The following is a 24900-nucleotide window of genomic DNA, read 5'->3' on the forward strand; positions in this document are numbered from 1 at the left end:
AGACTTTAGTTTTACTTTCTGAGTATTGTGCCTGCATGGATGTATATCTGGTTTCCACATGTGTATCTGGTGTCCTATTGCACACAAAGGCCATAAGAAGGCATCAGACCTCCTGGAGCTGGCATTAGTGGCCAGTTGGGCTGTAGGAATTCCTACCACCAGTAGCCTTTAAGTTACCTGCCCCCTTGGGTGTTGCCTCTTATACCATATATACCCATGTAAAGAGCACCTCTGTCTTCTCTTCTGCTGTCAGATTCAGTTCCTGTTCCCCATTTGTGCAGAGGACTATAATCTGTGAGTCTACACCTAAATAAATAACCCTCTATTATACTCAGTTCTGAGCTAGTGTGGGATTTCTTTTAAGTGTCCATCTTCAGAGTTGGAAACCACTATGTGGGTGCTAGGAACCTAATCTGGGTATTCTATGAAAACTGCAAATGTTCTTAATCACAGCTGTCTCTCCATCCACCCCACTCCTTACCCCCAAATTCTGCTTGCTTTTTGAAACAGTTGTTTAGAGTATCTGGAAAGTTTTATGCAGCCCAGGGTGCTTTGAACCCTTGGTCCTCATATCTCAACCTCATCCTGAATTGTTTGGCTTCAAACTGAGGTTGGAGAAACATGTACAAAGTAATGAGTTGCTTTTCTTTTGAGTGAAAACCAGGAGAAGAAGGTAAACAGACCCGATTAGTCCCTGGGTAGACTAATTTTAATTCCCAGAGGAGACAACAGTATCATTTTGACAGTGCTTGCCTGATAAGTGAGTCAGGAAGTTCTATGAGGTAGAAATCCCCCTTACATGACTCAGTGGATTTTCCTGCACCTAGATGACTGGCTGGCTTGACCAGGAGAAACACAAAGGCCTGATATTTTGGGGAGGAAATCTGGTGTCTTTCAGTCTCTCCACAGGAATTGATTTGTTCTTCAAACCTTTCTTCAGATGCTCAATTTCTCTAATCCACCCCTTTTAACTCTTTTAATATCCACATATAGTACTTGATCCTTCCCTTTAACACTTTGGACTTAGAACAAAACAAACATACAAAAAAAGAACTGTCTTTTTGTGTCTTCTGGTCTCAGCTCACCTTTCTATGTCAGTTCATAGAGTAAGGGATCAGATTCTTTCTTATGAACCCTAAGAAAATCTAAATAAAGGGCTATTCTAGAAAAACAAACACTTTACTATCCACATAATCATAGCTATAAATATAAACTATTACCAAATGAAGACCTGCACTCTATAGCTTATGTGTAGCATCTTTGTGGCAACCTGTAGAAGGCATGGGTATCCAGTGGGAGTGGGCATATGTAAGTTTATAATGTATGTATGTATGTATGAGGTGTGTGTGTGTGTGTGTGTGTTTATGAGTGTGAGACCTTGTGAGTGTCTGTATATGAATGTTCTAAGACTATCTGTGGACATTTCTGCTTCAACCCCCTGGGCACTTCCTAGTCCCATCTGGTTCTCTTAGAATTCACCACATATTCAGCATCAATTGTTAATTACTTTCCAAATACTGTAGTTTGGGCAGTCCATCCATCTCTAGGGAGAACTCTATCAGACAGAAATTAGACAGTGGCCATCTTAGGTTCAGTGTTTAGGGAATGGACTTGCGTTCTGTGTTTGCACTAGGTTTTTGATGACCTTAGACATGTCACTTGATCTTTTGGATCACAGAGTCTCCTGTAGAATATTCCTGTATAACTTATTTATTTAAGTATCAAACTAGGCAAAAATATTAAAAAATGTAGAAAATTTAGGCATTTTACAGATGTTTGACAGTATTTTGTGTGTTTTAGAGGGAGGGGATGTGAAAATAGAACTGTGCTCATGAAAAGCAGTTTCTAAACGTTAAAAATACATCACATATGAGATTGCACGCTACTGCCAAACACCAAAAGTAAATCCTGCAGATGTTTCGTCTTGCAACCTGTCAAGCACTCAGAGATCGTAATTCCTAGTCTCAGCAATGACTCTTTGAACAATTTTATGACCTAGCAATGATTACCTTTCCTATATAATTCCATAAATATTACATTATTGGTTTGGTGATGTGTCATTTGTGTGTTTTCTTTTTGCCGTCCAAACATCTAAGCTCGCTTTCTGTAAAAGTGGATGGGGGAATGTCTCAGAGGTCTCTACCCTACACAAAAACCCACAGGCAACCGAGTAAAGTTAGGAGTGGGATAGGTGGCCCTGCCCAGGGAAGAGCACATTCATTGATTGTGTAGTGCAAAACAGCTAGCCTTGCAAACATACATACAAATAGCATAATACAAACTCAACAGGCTATATTTAATAATGTGTGTGGTTATACAAATATGGCATATGCATGCCATAGCAATGGATGAAAAAAAGAGATCACAAATTTGGAAGAGAGCGGTGAGGGGTACATGGAAGTTTTGAGGGGAGGAAAGGGAAGGAAGAAATGTTGTAATTAATTGAACTTAAATGTGGTAATTAATACAATCTCAAAAATAAACAAAAGCAAAAACGGATCTTTTCATGGTAAGACTTATTTAATAGGACATTTTAATCCAGCACGTTCTTAGAACTTAGATTTTTAAAACATTTGGAGCTAAATGTGACCATTTTATGCCAATATTTTATCTTGAATTGTATGTTATTAAGTAGAATTAGTAAGGAGCTTCCTACCACACCTCTGCCCTGCTGCCCACTTATATCTAGGGTGGGAGGTAATTGAGGTGAACAATAATCAGGATCTTGATTCATGTAAATAAGTTTGGAAATATTCATTTTTGAAAATGACCACAAAGGATTCACTGATTTTATTGATAGCACAGTTTATTACATCAACCAATAAATGAAGCCTTAGCTTTCCATTTCCACTAAGTTGCAAATAACAGACTTCTTAAAATAAATCTTACACATGGCAGTGAGAGAAACATGAGAAACTATATTTGACCACATGAAAAGTGTTTGGATCTAATCAATATTCCATGAGATAGCAAAGCAGGGACATTTACAGGAGTTGGACAAAGTGAGGGACAGCAAGGGACTGGGGCTCTGCTCTTCCTATATTAGGAGAGGGATTCAGTGTTAAATCACTTGTGCTTTTGCAGTTTGGGATCAACTCAACCATTCAGTGGAGTGTGTTGAGGTTTCAGCAAAGGTTCATTTCTTTTGTTTCCCAACGACTGAAACAAAAACTACACCTTCATGGGTCTCGCCTGCACACCGCCGATAAAACCTACACATACAGGCAACATCTCACATCTGTTTACCTGTTGACTGGAATGCAGAAAGTAGGATGGAAAGAGAAAAGCAAAGGTCTTTCTTCAGTGTCTAGTAGGGATTGGCTCCAGGAATATACAGGTACCTAAATCTTTGGACTGGAGGTCCCTTATAAGAACTGGAGTATATTTGTTTACAACTATTGAAAGTCTTCTAAATGTTTTGTCAACTCAAGACTACTTCTAACACCTAATAACTTCGACAATGAAAATGCTGTGCAAATAGTTGTTACACTGTATTATTTAGGAGAAATTGAGAAACTGTCTACACAGTCACTAGAGACACAAGTGTGATTGGGGATATTACTGTCCAGTGACTAAATCTATGGATTCACACGCGATATTCAGAGGCAAGTCTACGTAAAAGCACAAAGTGAAACTAGGCAAGACTCCTGGTGTATCAGGTTCTAGACTTTGGTCTCGGCAGGGCAGCTTCTCAATGAAGTACACACTGGATCATTTTCTAATTAAAGAAAAACAAAACACAGAGGTTGTGGTTATTATCTAATAAAATATTCTGGACTGACACAAATGGACATTTATAGACTTCAAACAAGGCCAGCAACTTCACTGGGAGAACACATCAGTAATTTCATGGCACAAGAAGGGAAGGAGTTCAGTAACTTGTCTTCAATCCCACAGTGTTTTGGCAGAATTAAGACTGGAATTTAAATATCTAGATTCCAAGCTCATCATTCCATCGATGCTGAACTTCCTGTTTTATGTAGAAAGGAGCATAGGTATCTGTCATTCCAGCCCTCAAAGGAACTAAGGTTTTTGGTTGGTTGTTTACTCTGCATTTTGCTTTTCTGTACATCTGCTTCTGGTCTTGGCATGATTTCCAGAATTCTCTGGCAAGAGGATCATAAGAAGGTTCACTGAAGTATTCAACAGTGCTTAGTAAATAGAAAAGGAATCCTCATTTTCCTTTGACCTTTGTTCCTTTCCTGAGGAAGTGATACTGAATGGTGTTGGAGTTGGTTATTTTATTTCACTGTCCCTACACTTTTCATTCCTGGAAATGTCTGAGAAAAGGGCACAGAACAACTCTTCCCCTATCACATCTCCCGAATCCCAGCTTTCTGATACCTGTTGTTGCTATAGTCTTTATGTACAGAGACCACTTAATACTCAAACAAAAACCTAATGCCATATGCCTAGCCATTGGTTCCCCTACCCCAAATCACACAGATCTTCAGGCCTTCCCAAAACAATACCTGGATTGTAATCCATCGAAACACTATGAAATGAATAAAACTGTCAAAGCTTACATTGAGTTTTTAAAGATTATTGATTTCTGAATACCTAGCAAACAATCCCTATCATCTCCAATGGAGAATAAATTATGCTCATCAATCAAGTCTTGTTAGAAGTACACTTTAATTCTTTTCATGCTAACATGTTAACTATAGGAAATGAAACCAATTTTGGCAGAAGTCCCTGGAACTCTAATCTCATAAATGTCGGAGTCACCCATTTTATCATACATACATGACCAACCACACAGCCTTAATTTCGTGTATACTGCTTTCTTTCTTCTCTACAAAATTAAGTCATTTAAAAAGTGCAGGTGAACTTTGTTTTCAGTGTGTTATTGAGCCCAGGAGGACACCTTTTTGAAATCTAGAAGAAAAGCAGCAAGTCATTTGGGGAACGTGGACAAGACAGTACTCACGTGACGTGGTTGGATGCTTCTTCTTGACAGTCAGGTCGGGATTTCAACCTACATGTGAGGGGCTCACAGCAGAGATTGGTACATTCCTACAAAGAACAAACAGAACAGTCCCCGAGTTTACTACAACAGCAAATGAAAATTTCACTTTTTAAAGAATCATATTTTATTATTTGAGAATTTAATAGAATATATTATGATCATATTTAGCCCTGCTGTACCCCCAGGGGGATCCTTTCTCCCAGATCCACCCTGTTTCTTTCCATTCCTTCTCAACTTTGTGTCCCCCCTTTTTTTGAGACATCTCTCTATGTAGTACTGACTCTCCTAGAATTTCCTATGTAGAATAGGTTGGTCTTGAACTCACGGATTTGCCTGCTTTTGCCTCTTAAGTGTTGCCACCAGGCCCGGCTTTTTTTTTTTACTTTTAATAACCCATATACTCCTAAGTGAGGGGCTGTCTACTGCAGTGCAATCTAATGTGATGGGGGTAGCCAATTGCTTTCTGATTGGACACAGGAGGAAACTCATGCCTGGTACGGGAAACCTGGTCAAGAATCCATGGCTGAGGAGTTTATAAGATCCAAGGCTAAAGCTTCTATTGTTTATCCTGCTAGAGGGACAAAAATTAAACTTCCCTGTAAATTCTTATTTTTAGTGCAACTCTCAGACCTGATCATAGAAGTTTCTCTTTTTAAAGATATCCACTCTATTGTACCAATTCCAGAGGCCTTAACCAGGGAAAGTCAATGACTGGAGGAAATGCTGTGCTCAGGGAACGCTGTCATTAAAGACCAAGAGGAGAAAAATCACAAAGAATTTCCTCAAATAAATTTTGTCTGAAAGGTACTGCACTAAAATCTACTGAAAATTTCAAGGATGAACCTTTCTGAACTATTCAAATGATGTTAAAATAGAGGAAAAGTTTCAATTAAAAGTAATTTTTTTAACCTTGCCTGGATAATAATGTTATTGAAATGTGTAATGATTACCTCCATAGAATAAATTGGGGTCAACTCTTAAAAGTATTTGATAAGTGTCTAAGATAATAGTAAAATGACATCAAAGATAATATCAATGAATCATTACTAGTATCAAAAAGAAAACCCTAGACAACACAAAAGAAAATATGAAGGTACTTTCAAATAAGAAATCAAATCCTGACACAACTACATGAAGAATCTGATACAAAATTCAAACTTCTGCACAAATGTCCTGATTCTCTGAAATCTAAGATGCTTTCTACATTGTCAAAGAGCTGTCAAAAATAATGGCTAAATCACAAATTCACATGGATTCACCATTTCCTAAAGCCCTAAAAGTAGGAATTTCCAAGTGTCTACAAGGAATGTGGCATGCTGTGGGCAATTACTCCTTCTTTACATTCGGCTTTGTGTGATCATGCCATGAACAGATGTTGGTGGGTTTTATCAGTGGGTCGGAGGGTGTGTGCATGCACACTTTTCATGGGGTAGTTAACTAAAATCAAAAGCAAAGCACCAATTTCATCTCCTGAACAAATTTCTAAAGGAACACTGCAAAAAAAAAAAATTAAAGGAGTCTAGAGAGATAGCTCAGCAGCTAAGAGCACTTGCTGAACAGTCTTGAGGACAAGGGTCCAGATCGCAGCACCCATGTTTGCCAGTTCAAAACTACCTGTATCTCCGGTTCCAAGGGGTCTGATGCTCTCTCTTGGGTCTCCATGTTATGTGTATGCACATAAACTCTCTCTCTCTCTCTCTTTCTCTCTCTCTCTCTCTCACACACACACACACACACACACATACACACACACACACATAAAACATAAAATAAAATAATTTAAAGAAGAAAATGGAAAATTAACGTATATAACTTTTACCCAGTCGTTCTGCTTTGAAATCTTGATAAACATAACTTTAAACATCATTTATATTCATACCTCAGGAGATCCACAGTCGCAGTCTTCCCCCGTTTCCAGAACTTGGTTCCCACATGTCAATTTTATGAAGTTTTTAGGATTAGGTGCCTGCAGCAGACATCTTCCACTTCTAGAGGAAAGGAACCCTTTAAAAAGTGAGCGACTGGCAGTACTGAAATCCTTGGGGAATTTTGAACTGTAACAGAAAAAAAATAGATTAGCGTTACACACAGTACAGAATCTTATAGGTGATAAGTAAATAGAAAAATCTATTATATCTCACTGTGGACCAAGTTCAGTGGAAACACCAAATGCAGCCACTGTCTAGAACATCTCTATGCTGCCTATGGTGGCTAGTGAAGTATGTGTAATATTCTAATTGAATGTTTTCTCTTAGTACTCAAAGTTCTAGCTAGAACAATAAGACAACCAAAGAAGATTAAAGGGATACAAATTGGAAAGGAAGAAGTCAAACTTTTGCTATTTGCAGATGATATAATAGTATGCATTAGGTCACCCCAAAATTTCTACCAGGGAACTCCTACAGCAGATAAACACCTTCAGTAATGTGGCAGATTACAAGATCAACTTAAAAATGATCAGTAGCCTTCCTATATACAGATGATAATTGGCCTGAGATAGAAATCAGAGAAACATCACCATTTACAATAACCACAAATAACATAAAATATCTTGGGGTAACATTAACCAAAGAACTAAAAGACCTGTACAACAAGAATTTTAAGTCTTTGAAAAAAGAAATTGTTGAAAATATAAAAAAATGAATATCTTTTGGATAGGTAGGATTAACACAGTAAAAGTGGCAATCCTACCAAAAGCAATCTACAGATTCAGTACAATCTCCATCAAAATCCCAGCACAATTCTTTATAGACCTTGAAAGAACATTATTCAACTTCATATGGAAAAAAAAACTAAGAATAGCCAAAACAGTCCTCTACAATAAAAGAACTTCTGAAAGCATTGGCATCCCTGGCATAAAACTCTGTTATACATATACAGTAATAAAAACTGCTTGATATTGCCACAAAAACAAGCAGGTGGACAGATGGAATCGAATTGAAAATCCTGGTATTAATCCACACACCTGTGAACACCTGAATTTTGACAAAGAAGCTAAAACTATATAATGGAAAAAAGAATGTGTCTTCAACAAATGGTACCAGTATAACTGAATGCCAACATGTAGAAGAATGCAAACAGACCCATATCTATCTCTGTGCACAAAACTCAAGCCCAGATGGATCAAAGACCTCAACATAAATTGAGTCACACTGAACCTTATTGAAGAGAAAGTGGGAAGTAGCTTTGAATGCATGGGCACAGGAGACCACTTCCTAAATATAACCCCAGTAGTGCAGACACTGAGAGCAACAATTAATAAATGGGACCTCCTGAAACTGAGAAGTTTCTGTAAGGCAAAGGACACAGTCACTAAGACAAAACAGCAGCCTTCAAAATAGGAAAATATCCTCAGTGACCACACATTGGACAGAGGACTGATCTTCAAAATAGGTAAAGAACTCAAGAAACTAGACATCAAATTACCAAATAACCCAATCAAAAATGGGGTGCAGACCTAAACAAAGAATTCTCAACAGAAGGATTGAAAATGGCTGAAAGACACTTAAGGAATTGCTGAACATCGTTAGCCATCAGGGAAATGCAAATCAAAATGACTCTGAGATACCATCTTATACCAGTCAGAATGACTAAGATAAAAAAGAGCAAAGAGAACTTATGCTGGAGAGGATGTGGAGTAAGGGGAACACTCCTCCATTTCTGGTAGAGTCATATTTGTACAGCCCACTTTGGAAATCAGTGTGGCGGTTTCTCTGAAAATTGGGAATCAGTCTACCTCAAGACACAGCAATAACACTCTTGGGCGTATACCCAAAGGATGCACACTCATACCACAAGGACATTTGCTCAGCTGTGTTCATAGTAGCATTATTTGTAATATCCAGAACCTGGAAACAACCTAGGTGCCCCTCAGCCAAAGAATGGATAAAGAAAATGTGGTACATTTATACAACAGAGTACTACACAGCAGTAAAAACCAATAGCATCTTCAAATTTCTTGAAGTCTTGGGAAAGTAACTGGCAATATGAAATAATAAATGAATATGTTAAAATAGAAGCTCAATTGGTGATGGGGATGGAGATATGTTTATCTTGGCTGTCTTAGACTAAAATTAACATCTTAACCAGGATAGTCTTTTGGGGAAATAAGATACCAATTCAAAATAAAAGAACCTTAAGTTAAAATGATGTCATTGTCATACTAATAAATTCTATGATGGTATATTCAGAAATCTTAATGAATTTGGTAAAATGCATGAATGAAGAAGCTGCAGGTTAAAAGAATAGAACAGCCAGTCTTTGTGAAAAGGTGCTCCTACCACATACACACAGTACATTTATTTGGGAATGGAAATTTTTTCTCTTTACTTTGGGTCAATATCATCTTACCTCAGGTACTGATTCATCACACAGCTGCCAGAGGGACACTTGGTACTATAGACAACATCCTTCATACCAAGGGCATGGCCCAACTCGTGTGACATCACTGCTGCAAGAGTCACGCTATTCTTTCGTTTAGCCTGGACAAATAGAAACACCTGTTACTTCTTGTTTTGTTCAGTTATTTCTCAGTCTGTGTCTCTGTGTAATGTCTAATATGAGTAGTTGGGAAAGGAAGAATAGTGTATCCTTAAGCCCATTTTCCAACTATGGCTTTTAGCTTAGTCTATCTGAAATGGTTGGCTTCTAAGCATACTCACTGCTCTAGCTCAATTGGTGAATACTGAACTATATTATACCCTGAATTCGCAGTAAATGAGGGTTAGATTAATTGCATCCTTTATGCAAAGTACTATTAGGTGCTATGGTATGGCCACATCTATAAAACTGAGGTTGTAATTCTTATGCCATTGGTAGCAATGGCCACATGAAGACCTTACATGAGGTTTTTCCTTGTCTGACCTCTGAACAGCTATAGCAAAGGATTCATTTAGGGCTCTCTGAGGCAACAGAAGGACCCTAACTCCTCTTTTGGTCTCAACCTTGTGAGCCTCATTCTTTGATATAAACTGAAGTAGAGGCCTTTGGCAAAGCTAACATTTTATCATCCAAGGACTCTACAGTGCAATGGTCAAAACTGGTTTAATGTCTAACTTAATTTATCAATTCAGCTGATGGCCATAGTGATTCCTCTGGTACAGGGCATGACACTCATCTTCACAGCGATGGAATCAGAGGGTGTCTTAGTAGAAGTATACAAACCTCAATAACGGACACTGATGATGTAGAACACAAGGAATTTGAAGCTGCCATTCCTACACGCCCTTGGAGGAAGCCAGATCCACTGTGTAAAAGTAGAGAGGTCCTATCACAATCTGACTCTGAAAACCAGAAGCTTGGGTAATGATATTATAAACATCCCTTGGTGTCCCCTAGCTTTCTGTATGTTAATGAGGGTCCAGCACAGATTCTACCATACCACAGGCCCACAATTACAGGTGAATATTTTGCATCCAAGAATGTGCTTTATTGATCTGATAATGACCTTCACATAATTCGTGGGTCTATTGTTAACGGTAGTAAGTAGTGATCAAGCCACTTACAACTTATTCAAGAGATAAGACTGAGCAGAAATTCTTGTCAAGCAACTTTGGAGATAACCACCCATTCTGCCTTTGTATCCCTGCCCTGGCAAGAAGAAATTCACCTGAGAAGCTGGGCATGGTTATGGAACTTCTTTTTTCCCACAACAGAGTAATGCCATCTCATGAAGCTTCGGAATGTGGTTCCAATCCCCGGTACTACCTTTATCTTATCACTGTCAGACCAGATTTCCATATCCACCAAAGACACTTGAGTATCAATGGTTCTGAAAATCTGTGGAAAGAACATTTTTTTTATGAAAACATTTATGCTTAGTTTTAGCACCCTTGGGGACTACAGGTGATGATAAAGGGATGCAATAAATATCATAAATTTCCATCATGAAAACAGAAATTCTAGAAGATGCCTTTGTTACCGTATATGATTTTCACCTTGATGAGATCTCACCCTTAGGTGAATCTTAGTCCCATCCAGTGTCTGTCACAGGCAAAGCCCTAGGCACAGGTGTAGAAACACACATACATGACAAATGCCTTACCACATTGAGCAAGTTCAGCACCTCAAACACAAAGCTTCTTATCCGAGTCACATTCCCATTATGCATCTTATACTGAAAAATACAAAATTAAAACAGAACATTAAAGTGAGAAGACTGGTGGTAACAGGATTAAATAGAAATTTTACATGTTTTAACATAGTTACCACCTCATCAATTCATGGCTACCTTATATTAGATTCTATTTCAACAAATTCTACCTCAAATATAGAGGTTTTGATAAGATAAAAGTTAGGCATTCATAATAATATCTTTCATCTTTCTCTTTGTTTATTTCTCTTGGTTTGGCATGAGGCAGACCACAGTCAAGATTTCATTAAACTTATGCTCTTCCTGCTTCAGCATTCCGAATTTGGACTTTAGGATTAGAACTGGGTTTTCTCATTTATTTTTAATTTGACTACATCAAATTAATAGTTTAAATATCTTGCATTCACTAAATATTAATTCAGGCTTGATTATGAGACAGCATAAAGTCTAGCTTCCTTATATTTATATTTTTGTAAATTGTGTATAGTTTTGGGTTCCTATTTGCATAATACCTACTAAATTGACATCTACATTTTATAGTAAACTATTAAAACAATCTAATACTTTAATAAAATATTTTTCTTTGATGATTTTATGTTTCATTGCTTATAGGCACATGTTGGTTAGTTTTTGTCGACTTTCCTCTTATAGGAATCACCTAAGAAGAAGAACATCAATTGAAGAATAGCCTTTGTCTCACTGTGGGCATCTCTGTAGAGCATTTTCTTGATTGCTTATTGATGTGGGAAGCCCCAGCTCACCGTGAGCTGTGCTAACCCCAAGCAGGTGGACCTGGGCTGTATATAAAAGGTAACTGAGCAGGCCAGGACAGCATGCCAGTAGCTGTTCCTGCATGGTCTCTGCTTGAGGCCTTGTCTTGAGTTTCTGCCTTGGATTCCCTTGACAATGGACTGTTCAGTTGTAAGGCACATAAGCCATCCCCTCCCCAAGGTGCTTTTGGCCATGGTGTTTACCACAGCAACAGAAAGCAAACTAGAACATAGGTCTATAGTACTAAGTCTATTACCTGCAGACAAATATTTGGTGACTGATTCATAATAAGTGGCATGGAATGTGTGAAAACTTTTGTCAACAAAGCAGCCAAAAAGTCTAGGTCAACAGAAAACAAACAAGTCCAATGGCTTCTTTTAATCTGACTCGTCAGTTGGGAGAACTAGGAAAGGGGCACCCATCCGTTGTACTCACAAAGGCGTTATCCAGCACCAAGAAGAGGTTAAGGTATTTCTGAACTTGAAGGGGGTCTTCCTGCTTTACAGATAACAAGAGAACCTCATTAATAATCATCTCTACTCACACTGATTCAGGTACTTACATTTTCTTCCCCAAAATAAATTTAAAAATATGTAAACAGAGACTTTACATATATCAGTTGTTTCTGAATAAACCTGTGCACCTTATATCCTTGCTTAGACAGCCAAAATACATAGGCTTTAAAGCTATACTCACATTTGGGCTTTTTAATGACCTGGAGATTCGAAGATGGCTTCGTTTCCTGCCAGCATGCTCATCAGCATGCTTGTATTTAGCGGTGCCTGGTTCCCCCTGGCTGTATGGAATGACGGCATGTTCCCCCTCATCTGTGCCTTGCAGAGGCTTTATCTGATATCTTTGATCATGATGTGTGAAGTACCCTCTGTGGGATATAAGATTGTGTTTTAGGTAATGAAGTGACTGTACCAGGATAGCTTGTTCATCTGCTTAGCCACACAATCCGGTGGGTTAGGGATTAGTATGAACAATCCAAACAGTATGAAGACACAGGGCCTGCAAAGGTCTACACCTGATTGGATCCTAGAGCTTAAAGGAGAATAGGCTACATGTCCCCATCTCTATCTCAGAAGCCATCTCTTTTGATAACCACTTGCAAACGAAAATTTAGCTTTCTCCATGGGAGTCTCACTGGGGAAACAAACTATAGAAAAAAAACTCATCTTTATCACTGGAGGTTCTTACTTCATAATGCCATGTTAGGGTTACATGTACTTTGCCTATATATATTTATAGTTTCCAGCTTAGTGGTTTTTTTTTTAACAGGATTCCTGAGGGTGAGAATGAGTGGGTACCCACTGGTCTGGGTATTCAGATGAATGTATCTGATTCTTGTGTCTCTTCTTGGACTTCTTTCCTTCTCTTTTTTTGTTGTTGTTTCGTTTTGCTTTTTAAAATCCTATCCCTAAGTATTAGTTTTTGTTTTATTATAGTGTAGTATAGTATAATTATTCTTTAGAATCCTGTTTATTTTCTAATGAGAGAAAGAAAGGAGGGAGAACTGGATGGATGGAGATGGTGGAAGAATTGGGAGGAGTTAAGTGAGGAAAGCCACAATCAGGACACAGTATGTGAGAAAAAAAAGGCTATTTTCAATTAAAAAGGAAAAAAAGAAAGGAAGTCTATGTCATTTTCCAGAGTAGCCGGAAGAATTACTAAATGAAGCAATTCCAGAGTAATTGGAGTTAACACCTTGAGTCTATTAAATATTCTCCTATTGTTTGCTTTTTTATTTATCCACTATTCCTTGGCAGTTCCTATGGATAGAGTGGAGAAAGCAGTAAATGACTATTTAGACACCCAGAACCCTAGAGAGAACACCAAGAGGTTCATTCAGAACAGCTGCATAACAAATTGGGACCAAGAATAACTTAAAGACTCTTTAATTATGAAGATAATCAGCTTAGAAACAGGAAGTTGTTCCATATGTTGACATATTGTAAAGCCAATGTAAAGGCCAATAAAACTATGTCCTTGGAGGGATTTTTATAATATAGAAAAAGTGATGTCAGGTTCAGTATGAACCATGCTAGGAATCAATTACATGATTTATTTCACATTTTAATCACATGAGACATTAAAAAACTACACATACGGCATGTTAGTTAAGAAAACATGACACAATAGGTTCCAGGAGTGAGGTAGAAGCACTTGGTAATGCACACAGATGTCACTGAGGTCCAGTGTTCTGCTTTTACAGAGCTGGGGCTGACTCCTGGAACAACAGGTAATGAAGTGACTGTACCAGGATAGCTTGTTCATCTGCTTAGCCACGCAATCCAGTGGGTTAGGGATTAGTATGAACAATCCAAACAGTATGATGACGAGAGAAGACACGGGGAAGTCTCAAGACTGGGTGACAGAGTCACTTAGTACTTAATATGCTCTATGACAGTTCTCACCTCAACCCATCACATGTACTGATACTGGCAAGAGAGTCCCTTGCATTCAGGATGTGGCCTTCGTAGTAGCAGGGTTTCTAGAATAGAAAATATATCGTATTGTATAAATTTAGACATTTCACATACACGTGCACAATAAGCAAATAAAAAAACAAATATTTTTGAATGACTTTGGTTAAGTATGTAGGGATGTCTAGTTGAGTGTGTAGGTACATTAGCATTGTGTGTATGAGTGTTAGTATGTTCGCTCCTCTCTTTGAAAAGCTGTCTCCCTGGCCATGGATAATCCCTTCTCTTTCAAGTCACTTGCTGCATTTAAAGGCCATCCTCGGACCTATGTATTTTACAAGATAAATGGCAGATCCCAGGGTGGATTCAGAGCCTACCCCATTCTGAGAGAGTCTGGTCCCTTCTTCTCCTTTGGGTGAGTAAGATGTTTCAGTGTCCTCTGGCCCCAGAAGACGCCTGTGGAGAGCAGAAAGGTACACAATACACTCCTGATTCCAGCAAATACTGATTGCTCTGCATTCTCTTCTGTACTATGGGAATAACTGTGTATACAGCGGCACTGAGTTGACTTTTGACCATTGATCTTTTCCCGACATTGGGACTTCCCTACTAAAATAAATCAAAGCATGTAGTCACATTTATCAGCCCCAAAGGGGGAAATTCACTCTATTACTTTTCTCTTGGGGATTCCTCTTCCACCATGAGTGTTTAAAGGGCTGATGGGATTCTTTGGAGCAAGGACACAATTATTGGAGGGAGCTGAATCACAGGTGTAGATAAGAGACCAACTAAGGAGGCTTACTGACTGTTAGAAAACTGTGGTGCCCCTTTCTTCTTCTCCTAGAATTTATTTCTAGGTTGTGTTCCCTGATTCAGGCTTAGGGATAATTCCTGCATATGTGTGGGTTGGGAAGGGGTCCTCTGAACGTGTGTTTGTGTGCAATTGCATATGATGTAGCGCACACATGGAGATCAGAAGACAAACCCATCTGTGAGCCCTCGCCTCCCACCTCTTTTGATACAGGGTCTGATGCTTGCCTCTTGTCTCACTGTGTAAGACAGGCCAGTTTCTGAAGATCCTACTGTTCCTGCCTCTTATTGGGCATCGAATCCCCTGCAGACATTTATGGGAGATTTCCTGGGTGCCTTATTTTATGTGGGAAGACCAAGCCTGAAGTGAACCCCAAGACACCATTCCTGGATATGGGTCCTCAGAGGGCGTAAGAGTAGGCAAAGTTAGCTGAGCAGGAGACATGTTTGCATTCCTATCTGTGCTGCTGACTGTGGCTGAGACAGGGCTGCTTCAAGGTCCTGACACTGTGATTCCCTGCAATGAGGAACCGCAGCCTAGAATTGTAAGCCAAAGCAACCCCTCTCTCCCCCAGTGTGATTTTGCCAGGATATTTTTATCTCAGCCACAGAAATGAAACTACAGCCAAGGAGAAGTTTCCCAGCGTTCTGAGAATATAACCAGTGGCTGAGTTTTCAGGAAGTAATTGACCTTACTTGGTTCTCTTTAGGTGAAAGATAATTTCTTCTCCATTTAGTATGATCTGATACTGAACTTCAGGAGCATATCTTTCCTGAAAATATTTAATGATACAGTTATAAGCACACAATTCTCGGTCAATATAAAAATTATAAATATTACAACATGTCAATTATGTACACTATACCTTGCAATAGCAAAGATACAAAAATTTAAAGTATTTCTCCTACATTTTATCTCTTTCTTATATCTAAAAATGTAATCTGCACATAAAAGGACTTCCTAAATTATAATCACCTGACAGCTATACACATCAATCTATCTCTAATTTGTTACACAGAAACTTGCCATTAGCAAGCCAATGTATATTATCCTGTCCTGTGTACCATAATAAATTACCAACAGGACACTAAATCATCATCTCTTGCAATGTATTTCCACTGAAATATATTTTAAAATGGTTTTAAAAATCCACTAAGAATTAAATAAAAAATATTATGAAGAGGTAATATTGGCAACGTGGTAGAACACCTACATTGTAGAAAAGTGTAGTCACTGGGGAATTGGTGGGTAAAGAGAAGGCAGAACTCTGAAAACGGAAAGTCTCCTTCTAGAACTGTTGCTTGTCTCTCCCACACCAAAGATAGACGGCATGGCAGACAGGTCTCTGAAAGGCAGTCAGGCTCAAGAGGGAAGTTTGGGGGTTCCCTTTTATAGATTTCTGAGGAAGTCGGGATGTCTACAACAGGCGTCTACAGCCAACTCTCTTTGATTCCCAGAGAGCAAGGAGGCTGGGGAACAGGATGCTCAGATGATGGTGAAACATGACTTACCTCTTTGCCATATCTCTCTGTCTGGTTGTTCTCAGTTCCACTTCTGGGTGAAATGTTTAGTTTCTTAGGATGAACTATTTCATGGAGCTTTAACTCGGGGCTTGACTTTGTATCTATCACTAGAGAAAGCCAGAAAACACTGATAAGAAAGGCTGACAGGGTTTGGGTTTGTTTGGCTGATTGCTTTGTCCTATGGATGTGAAGTAACCATTCAAAACAGATTGCTCCCTTGCTTCAGCTTTAATGACAAAGGATTGTTTCCTGTCTCCCTAACTTCTAGCACACCATGGAAAACTGTGCACCTCTTTGGACAGAAGTAGCTCATAAGAACGTTGATTGGTAAATCTGGACTCTGTCTGTTGTAACTGAGTGCATTCCTTTGAGGTCCTTTTCAATTGCCATTTCTCTGACTACCCTCTCTCTGAATATGAAGATACCCACATGTAAGTAATACTTTACTTAGGAGAGACCCTATTCCCAGTGATTTCATTCCTCTTTGCGCAATAAGCCAAGCTCATCTTTCTTTACAGTTTTACCCTCAAAACTGTAGGTTTCACAGGCTATAAAGCTCTTATTAGCCCTTCCTCCGAGAAAATTTAAAGGAACAGAGAGCACGTGGGGAAATTTTTTTTATAGTAAAAGGATCTTCTTCTTGAAACTTTAAGTTGTGCAAGGTAGAGAGTTTCTCTTGTTTGCACACGGTAAGGGAGAAAGGTTTCAGAGTCAAAAGGCACGACTTGCTGTCCTAGGTAAAAGGCTTAATTTAGACAGTCACTTTGCCTTCTATCCTTTGTTGTCTACATAGGTTAGTATAAAAGCTGCACACATAAACTCTATGAAACTCTAAAGCACTGTTGTAGGAAAACACAGACACTAGTTTTTGAAAGTTTGCACTTGTTCACAGAGGTCAGTCATACCATTGGATGCTTGTGTATCCACAGCTTTGAGACACATTCTTACTTAGGACAGCGATCAGAGTTCATTGGAGGTGTGACACTTAACTCAATTATTGTGCAAACCGCAGCCATAACTGCTACCACAGAGTTCACAAGGACTGACTCAATGGACTTAAAAAGATCTAATTAACATGCAGGTTTCTCTGACACAAGTATTGCCAATGTTGTTCTACTTTATAGTCTCTTTGGGAACCTCACTAGGGCTTAACAATGTAAGAAACATAAGACGCACAAAAGCCAGCCCTGCACTGAACAAGTAGAGAGTGTTTTGAGCTTAGGTAAACCCCTAGCTGCAGTCTTCTGCTGTTTATGAATGGAAATATGCAGGCTCCCAGCGTTTGACTTTTTAACACGATTGCAAAGCCACCCCTAGAAAGATAACCAGCGATTGCATCAGTGCACTTAGAATATACATGGTGTAGCAAAAGAGCTTCTAGTTAATTGTTATCAAGTTGTTAATCTCTCAATAATCAGCTTCAAACGGAGAAAGAGCTACAGTTCCACAACTTTTCTTTTGATTATGTTCTACTATAGAGAAACTTGTCCTACTACTGAGGAAATATCCCAAAGTAACAACTCATAAATATCCTTGATTAATGGCTATATTTACACAATTTCACTTCCTAGTATAAATGTAAATCAAGCAATAACCAGCATTTGTTTCATCTATTTGGAAAAATGTCACATCATATATAAACATGATTTTTACTGAGTGAAGTATATAAAATTTGAAAACGTATACAGTGGGCTTTAGAATACATGTTTCACATGTGATCTAAAAAATACCATCACCCATACATATGTATGCATAAACTATTGTGAATATATGTAAGTATATAGCATACTTCACTAGAGAAAGACATAAGAAACATACTGTGCAAATGGTACTGACTTTTACATTATGAGTGAAAAGGTCATTTTTTTCCTCATGGAAATAATCTGATATCAAATAATCTGATTTTTTTTCTACAAGATATCCATACTTACCTTGGGTTTGAATGATGAGCCACAGGACAGAAAGCAGGACCCACGACATGCTGGTCTCTGTGGGTAGCTGGGAGGTCCCAAGCAGCACACAGTTATGCTCTCTCCAGTGGCCAGTTCGATCTCCCTCTAGTTCTCTTTAGATGTTGAAAGGGAACATAAAGTCTCGAGAATTTAACTTGTGAGATTAAGGGATGTTTCCTAATTGTGTTGCGGACTGGCCAATGAACTGCAGTATCAAAATCCAGAGAATGTTCCTCCTTTGAGAACAATGTTTACATCTGTTGGGAGGCCCAGTAAGGGTTCACAGCTGGGAAGCTGCTTGCCTTGAGTTCTGCCCTGATAGCAGTGTGAAGATGAGATTCAGGGACACTTAATTACATAATTACTTAATTACGTAAGCATTTGCAAATGTATAAAATGTCACTATTGTGCCCATATTTTAAGAAACTAGCAAAAAAATCATGCAGTCTTTTAATTTTTTTCTTTTATTTTATAAGTGTGGGTACTTTGTCTCCCTGTATTTCTGTGCACCACAAGCATATGCGGTGCCTACTGAGGCCAAAAGACGGTGGTCTTGGAACTGGAGTTCCAGATGTTTATGAGTTGCTTTGTTGGTGCTGGGAATCACTGGACTTAGGTCCTCTGCAAGAGCAGCCAGTGCTGTTAACCACTAAGCCATCTTCCCAGTTCCAAGTGTATCATCTTAAAAGCAAAATCTCACAAATGTTAATAATCTCTCTGTTTTTAAATGCAAAAGGAGACTCTGGTAACATCAACTACAAAGTTTCTCTCAAAGTTTATATGAGGTTACACAAACTCGTAGGCATAAACACACATACAGAACTGCAAAGAAACCTACATACATAAATACTCTGAACAGTGTTAGCTAACCCATCCACGTGCATATGAATCTAACTGAAGAATACAATGAGTTCCTTTTCAGCCAAAATAATGTCTTTCTGAGTACCCGAATTTTATATTTTCATTCCTTAAACAGAAGTGTGGAGAAAGATAACAATCAGTAGAGAAGGATAAGAGTCAGTGATAGATAGCCCAACAGCAGGAGATGAGCTCTGTTGACGTCTGCACAGCTCACTTTTATTCACCTTTTATGCAGTGATATAAAGAAGGGACTAGATTGTCCATCCTACCGCATAAAGACTTTAAGGTATTTGTTATTTTTATACAGCATTATACTGTAAGAACCTTCATGACGTTAAATAGCAACATGACACTTGAAGGACCTTTGCATATCGCCTTGTGCACATGCATTACTTGTAGTTATGTGCATTGCTTTGACTCTTAGGATTAATTCCTAAAGATGACAATACACAGTTGAAAAGGAAAGAAAGATCAACTGGAAGTTATTGCTCTAAAATGACTCAGTGCCTTTAAGCAGTTGGCCTCACGTTGAACTTCCACTTAGAAGACTTCCCAGCCTGCAAAGCTATGTCTTCTAACCACTGGCCATACCCTGTGTTGTCACACTTGAATCTGTCTGTCCTTGTGCATCTTCTTCTTCCTCTTAAACTGACACTGTGCAGCCCTATATTTCCTTTTACTGGCCCCAAAGATAAGCATTCCACTTTTAATCCTTCTTACTTCTCATTAAAATATTACTAATGTACAATAATTTGTCTTTTAGCATAAAATGCAAGCAAGTTCCTGGAATGTCTTAACGCTTATCCGTTTCCTATCTTGCATGATAGTCTCAAGTGTTTTAGTATCAAGGAAGTTGAGAGAAGAAGCAAGAGAGTACATGGGAGATGCTGGATGGAGGGAAGGGAAAGGAGAAAATAATGTAAATATGTTTTAATTTCAGAAGTTAAAAAATAAAAATACAACAGTAACAAAGATACTTACTTCAAAGTTAAAAGAAAAAAACAGAAAAGAAAAAAACCAAGATGTAAGTCTGAGAAACATTTATCTCATAAAGCTGTCACACTTGCTGACTAAACTGGCTGAAGCAGCTAAGGGACACAGAGGTCTGGAATGGGCTCCAGCCCTCAGCTTGACAACTGCATGTGTTTTATAGCTGACAACTTCCTATTTGGTTCATTGGTAAGAGCTGCAGTCTGTCAACCCATCAAAGACGGGAGCTGCATCTCTTGGCATGTCCTTGAGAGACAGCATTTTGAAGATCACAGCTTAACAACATTCATTGAACAGACCGTCCATGCAAAGACTCTGAAAACAACTCTTTCATCGATCCTGTTGATGTTTACTAGAGGGATGAATATCAGTCTATAAATTAAAACTGTGGAAATAACAGTGAAGAAATTGTTTACTAAATGCATCTGGAGGGGATGAGAAATGGCATATGTGTAAAATTTTTGTTGAATCTGATTTTCAAGAATCAGCTAAACATAGACCTTAACTTTTGACCATAAAATTAAGGAATTTTAACCAGCATCCTGATTACAGAGAATTTTGTTCCAATAAAGTTTGCGACATTTCCAGAAATTTCATAATAAATTGTTTTGGGTGGTTTGGGGTTGATGTCTAAATATTGTCTATGAAGAAATTGAAACAGAATTTTTACACCCACAAAATTATAATAATCTCTTATATATTGAAAGACTTTCACATTTTTTTTAATTTTCTCATTTTAACAACAGCTATGGAGTATTAATTCAAAGACTATTACTTTCATTGTATATACTACCGAAAAAATAAGAGATATACTCCAGTCTTTATGGACTATCTTAAATATATGTCTCTTAAGTCATTAAGGTGCGAGAAAGGGTAATTGATATCAAAACCAAAGGATTGCAAATATTTGATTGTAGACAGTTTTCACAATGGTTTCAGTTGTCTCTAGGATGAAGTCTATACTAATGCTATTTGAGTGGGCAGGAATTACTGGAATGGCTGACAGGTTTAAGGCAGCAAGGATCATCTTTCCTCTGAAGTAACTGCTCAGGAATTTATTTGCTCTTGTCTGGTGTTAGGATAAAGACAGACCCATTGCCTCAGCTGATAAAACAGGACATTAGTTAATCGATAAATTTTTCCAAGCTGAACTTGTCCAAACACCGAGGGATCCATAAGATAGTTGTGTCAATGATGATCATAGCCAGTCACTGGACAGCCGGGTGCAGAGACTACTGTAATAAACTTGAAAATGCGTGAATTTCTCAAGAATGCTCACTTCCTTTTCTTTGGGTATGCCGTCAGAAGTGGGACAGTTCGATAACACAGTAGGCCTAATTTTAGCTTTGCGAGCAGTTTCCATAGTTCTCTAGCTCGCAAAGAATGAAGAAACTCTTGTTCGCGAAGGCTTACTAACGTACATCCCCATCAGCCAACAGAAAATGTACCTCCACATTCTCCAGCTTTTGTTATGCTAGTAATACCTATTCCAAATGGGGCAAAGTGATATCCCAGTATAACAGTCTTGGTTTTCATTTCTATGAAGCTAGCTGTACTGAACATAAGTACCTATCTGTTGGCCACTTGCCTTGCTTCTTTTGAGAAGAATCTATTTGGATCACTTGTTCATTGTAATGAGGTTGCTGGCTCTTTTGGCTAATTTTGAGCTGTTTTTATATATTCAATATCAATCCTTTGTCAGAGAAGTAGTAGCCAAGTATGGCCTCCCGGGCTGGAAGTTGTTTCTCATTCTACTGACTGTTTCCTTCACTGTGTAGATTTTGAGTTGGGTGTCATCCCACTTGGCTCTGTTGCCTGTGCTGTTGGAACCATGTTTTAAAAAGAAACCATTGCTTGTTCCAGTGTCTTAAGTATTTTACCTACATTTCCTTCTAGTAGTTTCAGAGTTTTGAGTGTTCTATTTAGGTCTTTTTTCCGTTGCAGGATGAGAGGAAGAGGTCAAATACGAACATTCTGCCCATGAGTAATTTTCCCAACACCATTTACAGTCATCTTTCCGGAGGTTTAGTTCTATTCTTACTTTTTATGAGTCAGTTCACTATGGCTGTGTGGGTTTCTTTCTTGGATCTCTGTTGTTTCCAATGATCTGAGTAATATTCTGCACCCAGTACCTTGCTGTTTTGGTTATATGTCTCTGTGGTGTGTTTTGAAATCACGTATTGTGATATCTCCAGTTCTGTTTTTTCATTTTCTTTTTAATTTTCTTTGGCTTCTTTGGGTTCCTTTGTGCTCCAATATATATTTTAGGTTCCCCACCATCACCAGAGTCTATGAAGAATTTCATTGCTGTTTTAATGGAGAGCACACTGAATTTGTAAATTGTTTAGTTGGTAAAGATATTTTAACAAAATTGTGTCATCCAACACATGTATATGTGTGTGTTTGTTTATTCCATTTTTTGTTGTTTCAATGTGTTTCATTTTTAAAGAAGATTTATTTCTTTTATGTGTGTGTATGGGTGTTTGCGTCCAGTTCTCGTGGAGTCCAGAAGAGGGATGGTTGTTAGCCACTTTGTTATTACTGAGAATTGAAACCCAAAGAACAGCAAATGCTCTTAACTGCTGAGCTATGTGTTCAGTCCCATCATTTCTATTTATTAATATATAGCCTTCATGTCTTTTCCTTTCCTAATTTCTCTGACCAAGATTTTCCTACCATCTTGAATAAGTGGGCTAAGGGTTGACATCCTTGTTTTATCCTTGATGTTAGAGGAAATGGTTTTCTCCACTCAGCATGGCATGGGTGGTGGGTTTGCCATGTATTTTTTGTTGTATATGTCATATATAGGTTTTAGTATACTGAGGTACAATCCTTTTATACATGATTCATTCATAGTTTAAAATGAAGGAAATTTCGTCTGAAGCTTTTCTATGCCTATTTAGATAATATAAAGTTTTGCCTTCATTTCTGCTTATAAGATATGCTAATTTAGTTTGTGTATGTGTATTATTTTAATCACACTTGGTCATGATGATTAATCCTTTAAATGTACTACAAGATTCAGTTTGTGAGTATTTTGTTGGGGATTTTGCATCTGTTTCTTTGAGGATGTTTATCTGTAGTTTGTTGTTTTATTTTCTGGTTTGGCAGGAGTAGAAAAGTTGTTTAGAAGTTTTATGGGGTGCTGGCTCTGCCTTTCTCTTTTGATCCCTTGCCTAGGTTGGGTAGACTTTCTCTGGAGAGTGTTTTGTTTTGTTTTGTTTTATTGATATTTCTAGGTTAATGACTTCTTCAAATCCAGTCTGGGCCAACAGAAAATTCAAGAAACTCACCACCCTATGTTCTTTGAACTCCGAGGTTCCAGAAGGCCTGCCTTCTGCACTTCATTTTCCATAGTCTTACAGCTTTGTAAATTCTGTCTGGGTGGGGTTTTAGCTGTACTTTTTTTGGGAGTAAGATGATATAGGAGATTTTTTCCATCTATCAAATGCAAATGTTTTTAGGGACATTTTTTCTATCTTGTTTAAGATGTGTGGGTTTTTTATATATACTTTATTGTTTTTAGTTGAGCTATATATTTCCCCCACTTCCCCATTCTTTTTCCTTCCTCTCCTCACCTCTTCCACCTCCCAGTCCCCCATGATCCCAATTTACTCAAGAGATCTTGTCCTTCCTAAGTGTATTCATGTATTTCTCTCTTAGGGTCTTCTTTATTGTCTAGGTTCTCTGGGTTTGTGGATTGTAGGCCAGTTAACCTTTGCTTTATGTCTAATATCCATTTTTGAGAGAGTACATATTATATTTGTCTTTCTGGGTCTGGATTACCTCACTCAGTATGTTTTTTTCTAGTTCTGTCCATTTGGCTGCAAATTTCAAGATGTCATTATTTTTTTACTGCTGAGTGGTAGTACTCCTTTGTGTAAATATACCACATTTTCCTTATCTATTCTTCAGTTGAGGGGCATCTAGGTTGTTTCCAGGTTCTGGCTATTATGAATAATGCTGCTATGAATATGGTTGAGCAAATGTCCTTGTGGCATGATTATCAAGAACTCAAGAAACTTGACATCAAAAGAACAAATAATCCAAATAAAAATTGTGTACAGACCTAAACAGAGAATTCTCAACAGAGGACTCTCAAATGGCCAAAAGACACTTAAGGAGATTACATCAGTATTGAATATGTGTATTTGTCTGTTTTATTCCTTCATTGCTGTATTTATATAATATTTAGTATTAGCACTTTTAAATAAAGCTATATAAAACAACAGTCTTTGAAGTAAATTAGTGAGTAAAAATAATAAATCCATATTTTACTGTAAAAGGCACATGAAACAAGATATTTAGATGCCTTCATAAACTTCATGTGTCCTAAAATAAAATTCTGAAATCAAATATCAAGTAAAAGCAGAAGTTATATTCATAATTACAGTGATTCAAAAGCCTGGGTTAGATGTCTGTACCAGAATTTCCCATGATGCCAAGTATCTACACATTCTCCTTCTCCACTGTGCCGCACACTAGCTACCGATCAATGGCTTC

General features: G+C 38.1%; 1 protein-coding gene and 1 long non-coding RNA gene across 4 annotated transcripts in view; both read right to left on the minus strand.

Moving 5' to 3' along the window:
- The window catches only part of LOC142835466 (uncharacterized), a 506414-nt gene that overhangs the window by 208827 nt on the left and 272687 nt on the right, over positions 1-24900 (minus strand). The window lies entirely within an intron of this gene.
- Adamdec1 (ADAM like decysin 1) lies at positions 2781-18858 on the minus strand. Of its 2 annotated transcripts, none has more exons than XM_075949596.1 (14): positions 18526-18858; positions 16583-16701; positions 15767-15843; positions 14638-14716; positions 14252-14328; positions 12528-12714; positions 12267-12326; positions 11013-11084; positions 10578-10747; positions 10133-10214; positions 9320-9450; positions 6849-7023; positions 4931-5016; positions 2781-3718 (listed from the first exon to the last, which is right to left on the minus strand). In XM_075949596.1, exons 1-14 carry the CDS (start codon positions 18572-18574, stop codon positions 3712-3714), a joined length of 1371 nt encoding a protein of 456 aa, XP_075805711.1. In that variant the 5' UTR covers positions 18575-18858; the 3' UTR covers positions 2781-3711. The 2 variants fall into 2 exon arrangements, with proteins under 2 accessions (XP_075805711.1, XP_075805710.1); XM_075949595.1 differs by having other exon boundaries at positions 12267-12329; positions 18526-18681.

The sequence above is a fragment of the Microtus pennsylvanicus genome, chromosome 15, assembly GCF_037038515.1.
Source record: "Microtus pennsylvanicus isolate mMicPen1 chromosome 15, mMicPen1.hap1, whole genome shotgun sequence".
Taxonomy (NCBI): Eukaryota; Metazoa; Chordata; class Mammalia; order Rodentia; family Cricetidae; genus Microtus; species Microtus pennsylvanicus.

Coding starts and splice junctions, on each gene's coding strand:
- Adamdec1 (XM_075949595.1), bottom strand. CDS start 18,574: ATGTCGTGGGTCCTGCTTTCTGTCCTGTGGCTCATCATTCAAACCCAA. Junction 16,702..18,525: donor GCTCATCATTCAAACCCAAG/GTAAGTATGGAT, acceptor GGCTTTCTCTAG/TGATAGATACAAAGTCAAGC. Junction 11,085..12,266: donor TGGTGCTGGATAACGCCTTT/GTGAGTACAACG, acceptor TGTATTTTTCAG/TATAAGATGCATAATGGGAA.